The sequence below is a fragment of the Limanda limanda genome, chromosome 8 (genome assembly GCF_963576545.1).
Source record: "Limanda limanda chromosome 8, fLimLim1.1, whole genome shotgun sequence".
Lineage (NCBI taxonomy): Eukaryota > Metazoa > Chordata > Actinopteri > Pleuronectiformes > Pleuronectidae > Limanda > Limanda limanda.
The window spans coordinates 7,933,756-7,945,364 of NC_083643.1; the positions used below are offsets into that span (position 1 = coordinate 7,933,756).

The following is an 11,609-nucleotide window of genomic DNA, read 5'->3' on the forward strand; positions in this document are numbered from 1 at the left end:
TAGATAGATAGATAGATAGATAGATGGATGGATGGATGGATGGATGGATGGATGGATGGATGGATGGATGGATGGATGGATGGATGGATGGATGGATGGATGGATGGATGGATGGATAGATAGATAGATCGATAGATAAATAGATAGTTGTGTATTAACACATTTAAATTAATGAATAATGGTACTAATTTTATTAATTGATTAATCAATTTATAATATTGTACAACAATAACATGGTATTATGTCATTAAATGAACACTGACAATTCTCCTTTGTAGGTAATTTTATATTTAGTGCACTCTGCTGAGTCTTAATGACCAATTTGCTAAAACAGGACACTATTTTTGTGTTGTTTCAAGATCTAGTTTGTGAATCAAAGTGAGGCCATCCATGCCTTCTATATGAACATTAAATAACCCTGAGAAACCAATATGTATATATATATATATATATGTATATCTTTTTTATTATTTACACTTTTGTATTTAAATATCGACAAACAATCAGACACACAACAAATGCACTGATGACAATAAAAACAGCAACGAAAAGTACAAAAACTTAGAATAACACATTACACAACGACATGTTCCTCATGATAAGTAATTTAATTAATTATCTTGAGGAATAAACACATATATTTAAATGTAAATAAACAAAATTCACATATAAACTCTTCTAACACTGACCATTCTCCTTAGTAGGTCATTTTATATTTAGTGCACCTTGCTGAGTCTTGATGACCAATTTGTTAAAACAGGACACTATTTTTGTGTTGTTTCAAGATGTAGTTTGTGAATCAAAGTGAGGCCATCCATGCCTTCTATATGAACATTAAATAACCCTGAGAAACCAAAATATATATATATCTTTTTTATTATTTACACTTTTGTATTAAAATATCAGAAAAAGAAAAAAGAAAACAAACGGACACACAACTTCACCGATCTCAAAAAGAAACAGCAACGAAAGGTACTAAAAATTAGAATAACACATTACACAATGACATGTTCCCCATGATAAGTTATTTAATTTAATAATTATCTTGAGGAATAAACGTAAATATGTGAATGGAAAAAAACAGTTCACCCAGTATGCATGTAGTCTGACGTAATATTGTGAACGCTCCAACCGGATGTGCTGCTGTTACCTCCGTTGCGTTGACCTTGGACCACCGAGCTGCATGGCGCAGTGACAGTGACGAGGGGGGATCTCTGCTAATTGTGGATTATTAAAACGCGTGGATGGTTTTTGTCGGGAGATGCTGCAGGTATCGTGAAGTGAGATGATCCCTCGGATGAAGCTGTGGATGAGCATCACTGCCCCCCCATTGATGACCAGGACGAGCTGCTGCTGCTTCTGCTACTGCTGCTACATTCATAAACACTTGTTTAGGACTCACAACAACCCCTGAGCTTTGTTTGGGCTCGTTTACACAACAAACAAACACACAAAACGGAGGAGAGGAACACACAATCCCTGCAGGTTCCCGTCGTGCATGTGCACGGATCATGGCGGAGGAAGGTAAAGTGAGTGTGGATGATCTCGGTGGAGTGGTCAGGCTCCGGGAGGAACATGAGAAGGTGAGTGTGTGTCTGCTTTTTAACACAACTACAACCAACACAACTCACAAAGTCAGGAAGCAACTTTGCAAGCGCACGGTTACACGTTGTGTCGCACGTGTGACAACATGTTTGCGTTGTTGTTTCGACTGTTCCATGTGTTGTTTCGACTGTTCCATGTTTTATTTCGACTGTTCCATGTTTTTTGTGTTTGAATTTCTTCGAGAAGCTTCCTGTTTCGTGCAAATTCAAATTGTTGTTGAGGAAAGTGTGTTGCACTGTGTGTCTTCCGTCACTTCTGCAACACAACACAGGAGGGAGGGGGGGTAACTTGTTTTTGTGAATTGTAGAATAGCTAGCTAGGCTAAAAAGGACGAGTTAGTTAGAACAGTAAATCTCCCATGGCAACACATCCTCCTCCTCTTCCTCTTCCTCTTCCTCTTATCCCTTAAAAATCCAAACCACAAAAGTTAAATAAACATGGAACCAGGATAATCTTTCACTTCACTTTCACTTTTGATTCCACTGAAGTTCCACGCACCAACACTTAACTTCCTCCAGTTCAACCTCTTACTGAGCAACAACCATTTGTTTTGATCCTCGTTATTATTCTGCTATTTATCTTATTAGGGACCAAGCACTGACAGACAGTGAGGCCCTATTGAAATTGTAAGGTTTATTATTATTATTCAGACAAATGAATTGGCTTTTTGAAGGCCTTAACATGCTCATATTCTTACAAAAATTTGCAGAAAATTAGAAAGTGGTGAAAATGTACGTATTCAGATAAATCGATACAGATCTGTTATGTAGGACAAGGTGTTAATATCCCTTTCTGCATACTCGAGACTCCGTGGGCTGGCCATTTTGGCCATATTCCAAATTTTTACTTTGAGGTACTTGTACCAGGGCTTACATCAGATAAACTTCAAATTTAGAGATGGAGAAACAAACTAACGCAAAGATTTTTCGTCACACGGTGAGACTGTGGCATCAAAGTTTGATTACACGCCATTAAAACACAAGGTTCTGTATCATACATGGACCATGATCCTTTGATGCTGAGTTGTAAACAAACAACTTCACTCCTGCAGTGTCAGTGGTCATAGATCAAAGTGATCTTTATATCTTGCAAAGGTGAAGTCTCTCTCTCTCTCTCAGAATTGGGACATTTCCTCAAACCGTCTAATTCTTTGTGTGTCTCCTGCAAACTTTGAAAAGTGTGTGTTGTGTTGTCACCGTGCATCACAGTGAAAGTTGTGTTTGCACAGATGTTCTGACCCTTTGGATCCAGATGTGACAGCTGTGTTTACCTTCCTCTCCTGTTTCCCCTGAAGTTGGTTTCGTTTCCATGAAGATGATTCTTAAACTCGGACAGAAGATTTATGATGTGTGTGTCTGCATTGTGTTTAAAAACTTTTTTTTAAAAGCCACTGCAAAGTGCTCCACAAAGAAAAAATGAAAGACAGCAGATAGAATAATACATTGTTTAAAAAAAAGTTGTGTTAGTCAAATTATAGCACCAGTCAGAAAATGTTTATGAATTGGTAATCTGTATTTTTATCATAACTCAGGCAAGAGAATCATTTGTACGTTTCATTTATATCATTGTTCATTTATTATTTGTCCCAATAAACAGGTGGTGAAAGACTGTGAAAGTCGGATTCAACACTGGTAAGTTGCACAGTCTCTCTCACTCGCCCTCTCGCTCTTTCACGAAAACATTCGGATACATAGATGCTAATTTATACCAAAGCAACAATGAATAGAAAAAAAAACAATAAAAGAAAGTTGAACAAAATAAATAATCAACTCTAAAGTTTTTCTTAATAAAATAGAATAAAAATCTACAATAATGATACAAATAAATATGAATTCTTATGTTCTTATGTCCTAATTCTTATCTTATCCTTTCCTTTTGCTCTTAGTCAGCTCTTGTGCAGCAGAATTTATATTTTATGATCCATAATAATAATTACATTGACTTTGGCTTCTGAGGAATCAGGCACGATTCTGCGTGCTATTTATGCTTCTTGTCAAAATTGCCGGCTTTGGTCAAAATCAACAAATTACCCCCTCTCTGACAATCAGATGCTTTTGTTTGAAGTGCGCCACAATCAGCCGGTTTATTCCCGCTGCCCGGAAACAGTCGGAGTGGCGAGAAGCAGCGTTTTCAGCAGCAGCAGCTTTAAAAGCCCAGCTCACCAATACAGTGGTCTCCAGTAATAAATTGCTGCATGGGCCAAGTCGATTATGCACCTTTGTGAACAATAAAGTTTTATTACGGTCCATGGCACGCCATTAGACCCTGCTACGGGCGGAGAGGTGTGATGTCATCAAACCTAGAGGACCAGCACAGGTGTCAAGACATTAACAATGGCTGTGTTGTGTTTTATAGTAAAAATAAAGCTTTACATATAGATAGAATACTTTTAAATTTAAACTTTTCTTTCAAGAGCCTGAAAGGGAAACAATCCTCTTCCAACAAACACTAGAGCAACCGGATCAAGAGCTTTTTATTGGTCTGTATCGAGGGCTCTTGGCTGCACATTGATTTCTACTGCCCACTAAAGACTAAGTTATGTTAGTGAGGAGTTCATGTTATGAACGAAGCCAAAATGAGGCTTTGGAAGAAGTCATCATACTGATAATGTTATCTGATAATGTTATCTACTAATTCTAACAAAGGACTAATAGCAACATCTTGAGGCCTTATTCAAGTCCCATCATGTCTCCCCTGACAGAGAAGGCTGCACCTCCCTTGTGGTTTCCTTCCCTTTTGTTCCGTTTAACTTTCCAAAACAAGTCAAACAAACAATGTCGGAAAAACAATAACTTGAAACAGACGTCGACTTCTTGGCTCAACATTGTCGTCTATGGTTTTGCAGGAAGAAGGTCTCCGGAGACTACGAGGCCGTGAAAGAGCGACTTCAAACCCTTCCAGATCAACTGTCGTATGAGATCATGGTGAGTGCTCACTTTGTTCAAAAGGCACAGGGAAGAAAATGTACTCAGCGTTCATGTGAGAGGTCTCCTATTCAGAAAATAATTACAAAGGTCCTGTGTCCTGAATGTTCAAGGACAAAGTTTTTGCACTACCCTTTCTTAGTGTTTGCACTTCAGTTAATGTGTAGAATACAATGTTGTTCACAGAATTAAATGTGACATTTGAAGTGAGTTGAGCAGTCTTATTTTCCTCATTTTTTGAAATGCCTTTGAATAATATGGGGGACATGAATCGCAATATATCGCGGAATCGAATCGAAATATGTTAAAAATCGCAATAATATTGAATCGTGGCCCAAATATCGCAATACTATCGAATTGTCACATTTTTGCCAATTCCCACCCCTAATGCATTGTGGGTAGCACTGAAAACAATTTATCTATTCCATTAGCTGAGCTGATATTCTTTATTTTCTGACACTAAAAGATGAATTTCTCCTTTCTCCCACTTTCCGATCCACCTCCTGCCGATCTCCTCTCTTTGTCTTCCTGCTCTCCCTCCGTCCACTGCTCTGTGAACAGGTGCCGTTCGGCCCTCTGGCCTTCATGCCCGGGAAGCTGGTGCACACCAACGAGCTCACGGTGTTGCTCGGCGACAACTGGTTCGCCAAGTGCTCGGCAAAGCAGGCTCAGAAAATCGTCGACCACAGAACGAAACGTGAGTCGTCCATAAGAAGAAAAGATAGTTTGCTGTCCTCTCTCTAATCAGATGGCCGTGTTTTAATTTTTAAATGCACTCTGCACTGCCATTGTTCATCCAGCAGAGGGTGTCGCTGCATCAAGTCTGAATGTCTGAAGGGATACACTATGTTTTCTTTTAACTGTGCCATGATTCACCACATAGCTCAAGGAGAAACTTAAGTTAATATCTATGCTTTGCACAGGTATTGTAAGTAAAACACAGTTTCTGATCGCTCTGCTGAAGTGTTGCATGATTTTTTTCAATGCACCAGGTTCATTATTTCATTGGATTTCAAGCTGCATTACTTATGATCCTGTTGAAAATCTCGAGATGGCCATCCCACCCTCTCCTCTCCTGTGCAGCGTCATTGCCAGAACACACATGTGAATAGATTCTCCCGTGGTTGAAAGTGTAGCTGAGTTTGTCTGTATTTTCCCTGCTGTTCATTCTAGGTCTGAACATTTCATATCAAGTCAAATGGGCCCAAGTAACGATCTCTGATGTGAACATTATTAGGGTGTTTAGTGAAGCAGAAATGTGCTTCCGCAGCCCATCCGCAGCCGTCTGTCCCCCCCCCTCTTCTCTCCTCCCCCCCAGCCTCCCTCTCTCCCCTTGTCTCCCCTCCGCCTCGTATCTCCTGACCCGGCCCACCCCGCTATTACAGAGCTAAGTGCTGTAATACAAACAGAGCTTGCTGAAATGTGTCAGACAGCGGCTGAGTTGTCAGGCCTTCTGTGTTTGACCTTTCCTCACTTCCAGTTGATGCACTGACTGGAGGGGCTCCCGATTGCCATGGAAACAAGGGCCCTCTGCTGCTATTAGTAAAAGGGCTTAATTGTTGTGAAGATTTAATGATCCGGAGTAGTATTCAGGGCAGAAGATATTATGAACTGTTTGTGTCATCATTTTTCAATGATTTTTTTTCTCCCTCTTTTCCCTCCCTCTACTTATTTGGGATTTAACTCTTTAGCAGCTGGTTTTCATTGTTATGTTAAATGTTTTATTGAACTCTCCCTTTTTGCCTGCAGCCAAGTTGTTTTGCACACTGGGTTTTGTCCGTCTGTGTTCCTCTCTCTGAATGCATTTTCATGTGAATGCTCTTTTTTTTCTCCCACCCCCCTGCAGACGTGAAGAGTGAACTTGACGTTCTATCCAAGACAATGAAAAACTTTGAAGCCAGAGCTGGCTTTGTGAAGGATTTGGAAACCATCTCAGCCGTATGTGAAGTCATGTCACGTTTAAGATGATGCATGAAGCATAAATGGGGATGGATATTAATTTGTCCTTCTTCTTTAGAGAAAACAGGAATATGCTGACATCAGAGAAGAGGTCAGACACGATATTGTAGTCACCAAAGGTATTATTTTATTTCATTTTATTTTATTTGCCCAGTTGAGTTCTGCACCTAACTTACACATCAAGGCTTCCATTTTGTCTGCGTTAACAGGAAGGCAAAGAGTAGCTCACAAGCCAAATTCTAAGCCCAAGCTGGAAACCATATTGGATCTAAAAGAGGAGGAGGATGAGGAGGAGAACCAGGAAGAGAGCAGTGATGAAGGGAGCAGAAAAGGCATCGTGACTGAGGAGGAGTTGTGGGCCAGACTGGATGAGCTGGAGAAGCTGGAGGAGCTGGAGGACGAGCAGGACAGGTACAGGATTTTGTTTCTGTGAATATTTCCCTGTAACTTCAATCTGGTAAGAAACTGAAATGTTTCATGGATTTTTCTTTTCTTCAGATTATCTGATAATGCCGATATGAACAGCGAGGACACATCTTCCTCTTCCTCAGAGGAGGACAAGGAGAAGGAAGGAGAAGCTGCTCGTCTTGTAAACGGATTGAGTCCGAAGCCGAGCTTGACCTCCGCGCCTCAAAGTACATTGCTGCCAAATATGGAGCGGAAACAGGAGGATGACGATGAGGAAGATGAAGGCCACTGTTTGCCAACCATCTTTTTCACTCACACATCCGAACCCAAGAAGGTCAGAGCGATGAGACTTTGCATGTTTTGTTCTTCTCCTTTAATTCTGCCGTTATATTTCTGATTTGGTGACTTTGTCTTGTCTTTGGCTTCAGGTGAGGATAAACACAGGCAAAAACACCACACTGAAGTTCAGTGAGAGGAAAGAGCAGAAGGAGATCTTAAAGAGGAAAAAGAAAAACGGACACAGTAATGGACTCTCCCATCACGAGCTTCACAAAATCACCACACCAACAGACATTTACAGGTAAAAAAAACCACAGAGTCGTACTGAAGAGTAAATCAAACTTAACTAGAATAGCACTCAGTCGATGCAGAGCTCAGAAGAGTCATTAAATTCAATCAAGCTGCACATTCTCATAGATATCATTCCCCTAAATATGTCAGATTTAAAAAATATATAAATACTTGTAATGTTAATGAAAGTGAAGAAGACAAAGTATCAAATATCCACCAAATTTTGTGATAACCCATCAGTAGTTTTTGTGGAATCTATTTTACAATCAAACCTTCTCCTTGGCGGAGGTAGTGAAATATTGTTTGATTCCTTGGTCACAACCGGCTGCTTGTTGTTCATCTCAGGTTGTTTGTGGACGTGAAGAACGGGGAGCCTGTCCCCAGGAAGTCCATCCTGAAGTCCCGGAGCCGGGAGAACAGCGTGTGCAGTGACACCAGCGAGAGCAGCGCGGCCGACTATGAGGAGCGGCGTCTGATCGGACGCAGCTTCAGCCACGACGACGCCACGCACAGCGATACCAGCGACGGCGTCACAGAGGAAGACAGTCCGACGGCCGGGCCGCTGCACCCCCCCAACAGATTTGAGGTAAAACACAAGTGGTTGTCGTTTAGATTTCAGTATTGTTATATAGGCAAAACAGGTCCCAGGCAGGTTTCTTTGTGGGGTCTTCAATCTCAATTACAGTGGAGGACTCGGCAGTCTACCTGTGTTATGAAACAGTTTACAGAAAAGACACCTCGGAGCCTCACTTCCCTTAATGAGAACATAACAACAATCCCACAGAAGCCTCTTCAAGTTAAAGTGGGAGCTTCCTGTGGTCAAACCTTCATTAAGTGTCAGTCACAGCAGGCTCTCTCTCTCTCTCTCTCTCTCTCTCTCTCTCTCTCTCTCTCTCTCTCCGCCCCCTCAGGCCTTTTCAGGTATGGTGGTAGAAAAGGACCCGACGACTTCGGCCGCGCCCCACATGACCATCGCTCCACCAGCTCTGCCGACCATCCTGGAGAGGAGACAGGAGGAGGTGGCGCCCGAGGTCGCCCCCCCGCCCCAGCAGGCCCCGAAGAAGGTGTCCAAGTTCAAGGCCGCCCGGCTGCAGCGGACGTGACGGGCAAATATCCACACGTCACCATAACCGTTATTCTTTTTTTTAATTATTATTTCTCCTTTTCTACTTTCACTATCAAACTTGTCTTTAGTCCAGTTTCACCTCTAATCATACAGACAGCTTCTCCCCTTATATGTGACTCCTCTCGGGGGGGAAATGGTAAATCCTTTTTAACAAATCTTGCTTAATGTGTAACTGCTTTTCAACCTGCTCCCTGCGTCGGGTGATTCTGTTGTTTTGAACCAATCACCGTCTGTCACTCCTCTGTTGAATGATGCCAGTTTAGGTTTAACGCTCGACTGCCACTCGATGAGCTGCCTTGTTTTGTTTTCTTTTCATTTTCAAGTAATGCTCATTCAAGTTGGCTGTAGCTGTCACTACCTTCTCTTAACCTGCATAATGAATGTATCTTTTCCTTTGTGATCAGCTTTATGTAAAGACAAAAAAAAAGAGGATTATTGATAGAAATTCAAAGGAAAATAAATGATTTTGGCTAAGTGTGGTTTCCTCGTTCTTCTTCGTGGAAAAAGATCTTGTTGCTTTCGCCAGGGATATTATGTGTTCGCCCGTCTGTGTGTGTTTGTTTGTTAGAAAGATTACGTGAAAACTACTGTAAGGATTACCATGAAACTTACTGGAAGGGATGGGACTTAGTCCAAGAAACCAACCCTTTACTTTTCACACTTATTTTGAGATTTTCACCAATTTCCCAGCGAATAATTTGTGGTCACTGATGAAAAGAATGGTCACATTTAGACTTTGAAGCAGCTTGATTTGAATTTACTTGACTGTTGGGCCTAAGTGGAGTTTCACGCTTTACTTTGTTGTCGAAGAAGTTGTATTTCATTATGTTCAGAAGACTATTCTGCTGACGGCTCTTTATTTTCTATCTCCAAATAAGGAGCAGATTTTATATTTTCTCCTAAATATCTGTTACTCTGCGTAATAATAGTGTGTAATTGTAACACATTTCTGCTCCTGTTACCCAGTGTGAAGTGTTTTTGGTCTGTAAACAGCCATTAGCAGACTCTGACTGAGCTCATTTGTTCTTTTTTCATGAATTATTGTTTCTCCTGGTGAGTTTCCTGCTGTGCCTTAAAATTTGAAGAGCTAAATAAAGCACCAACCTACACTGCAGCCAAAGGGAGGGTGGCCAACCTAAAGCACTGAGTAAAAAGTATAAACAACACAGCTAATGATAAAGACGGAGCTTCTTTCTCATAAACTTAACAATAAATCAAATGTAGTCTGGGTCCAAAAAACAAAATGGAGCCTCTGAAGACCAGAGGAAAGTCATGTTCGCAGATTACAGTTTGAATCTCGGCTACAAGAGGTAAATCCCCCACTACAGCACAGAAACCACAGATCTGCAGTGAGTGGATGATTTGAGACGACTGAGGTGAAGAACTGGACCCGTTAGACATCAGAGCAGCTTTGATATGCAACAGCACACACAGAATAATAAAAAAAAAACTTGATAACGAGAACATCCAGACATGGCAACGTTTCACCTAAAGTCCCAGACAAAGGTCACTGTGTAGAGCAGAGCACGGTTTCCTTCCTGTGTTTGATTTGTGGGAAAGGGAGAAACAAAGTGAAAACACAATACCTGAATAAATGAACTTCTATGCCTTCACCGAGGAGGGTGTGTTTTCATCTGGGTTGGTTTGTGTTTGCAGATCCAGGACTTTTTAAAAACTTTCTTTAACATTGTGAGATATTGATTGTGTATAATTTATACATGTTGATAAGTCGGGCACATTTATGGAACTTATATCTATGAGTGTGTGTAATTTGGGACTGCTGCAGGCTTCGGCTGAGGAATGTGTTCTAGTGAGAGTTTTAAATGTGAAAGATGAACTCTGATCCTTTACTTATATATTAAATGTGTCAAAACAACAATGTTAAAATAATAATCCATCACTAGTGAAAGTCCTTCCTTCAAAATTCAAAATCTTTCTCAGACATGAGCGTGTGGGTGTTATGAGCGAAATATACGTACTTAAAGTTAAGTAGTTTAGTCCAAGGGTTCAGAGGTTCTTTGAAAATATGACAAGATAAATCTATGTGGTTGTGTTACTGTGTGTGGGAGTTAGTTAATTGGCACGAGTGGAAACATATATAATAAACATATGTTTTGGGATTTTATCTTGGTTTAGATAATTATGTCGTATTAGATGCGTTCTCTTTTGACTGGTTCAACAAAACGACCTGAGGAGTTCAGAGGGTAAAAAAGACTAAAAACTGTACATCCTCATTTTTGTGAGGGAAAAACTTGAGTATTAAATACCTCAAAACTGTATTTATAACTATACTTGTGTAGATATACTTTGTGTAAATCCACTGAACTCGTGAGGAACAGCAGCTCATCAGAGTGTTAACTGAGCACAAGACAAGAAAGTGCTGGTTTTTATTTAGCTAATAAAATGAAGAGGGAAATAGTTTGTATCTTATACTCTGGGCTCATATCACTGGTGTTGATGTGATTAATAAAAGCTGGAAAACATCACATTTTTAAGGAAGAATCCAGATTAGTCTTATCTAGATAAATTGACCTGAGTCAATTTATTTATATTCTGTAGATTACCTTATTATTCTTTTCTCCCCTCAGAGTTCAGTATCACTTGTGAAAGTTTGGAGTCGCTCACGATAATCACGCTGAGGCCGGTTTAATCAGTGGAGGAAAGTGTTTTACAGTGGAAGTGAAAAGGCCACAGTCGTGGACTGAGCGATATTGTTTTGGACATAATTTTGATTTTCACAGGGGCAACTCACACACACCACTGCACTTCATCTCCGCCGCGAGTAGCTTTAATTAAAGCTGCGGCTTGTGAGTTGAAAGGCTATCACCCCTCTCCGAGTTAAATGGTGGGAGTGCAGGTCTGTGATAAGAAGCTTTTAAACAGGTCCTGAGGTGACTCTGCCCCACTCTCCCCCCTTCATCAGGATTATTTCTCCAATATGAAAATCCAGGTAGCATGAGACAGATTAGCCGATGCTTAACATGCTAGCGTTGTGTTGACTGCGACACAGATCAATG

At 40.7% G+C, this 11,609-nt stretch overlaps 1 protein-coding gene across 1 annotated transcript; it reads left to right on the top strand.

Annotated features, from left to right (window-relative positions):
* The first annotated feature begins 1,165 nt into the window (after positions 1-1,165).
* On the top strand, positions 1,166-9,066 carry uri1 (URI1 prefoldin like chaperone). The gene is made up of 11 exons (XM_061076665.1): positions 1,166-1,583; positions 3,202-3,236; positions 4,451-4,529; positions 5,091-5,226; positions 6,376-6,467; positions 6,547-6,607; positions 6,698-6,899; positions 6,987-7,230; positions 7,325-7,476; positions 7,812-8,052; positions 8,378-9,066. The coding sequence occupies exons 1-11, from the start codon at positions 1,512-1,514 to the stop codon at positions 8,567-8,569; spliced, it is 1,506 nt and encodes a 501-aa protein (XP_060932648.1). The 5' UTR covers positions 1,166-1,511; the 3' UTR covers positions 8,570-9,066.
* Positions 9,067-11,609: the final 2,543 nt, after the last annotated feature.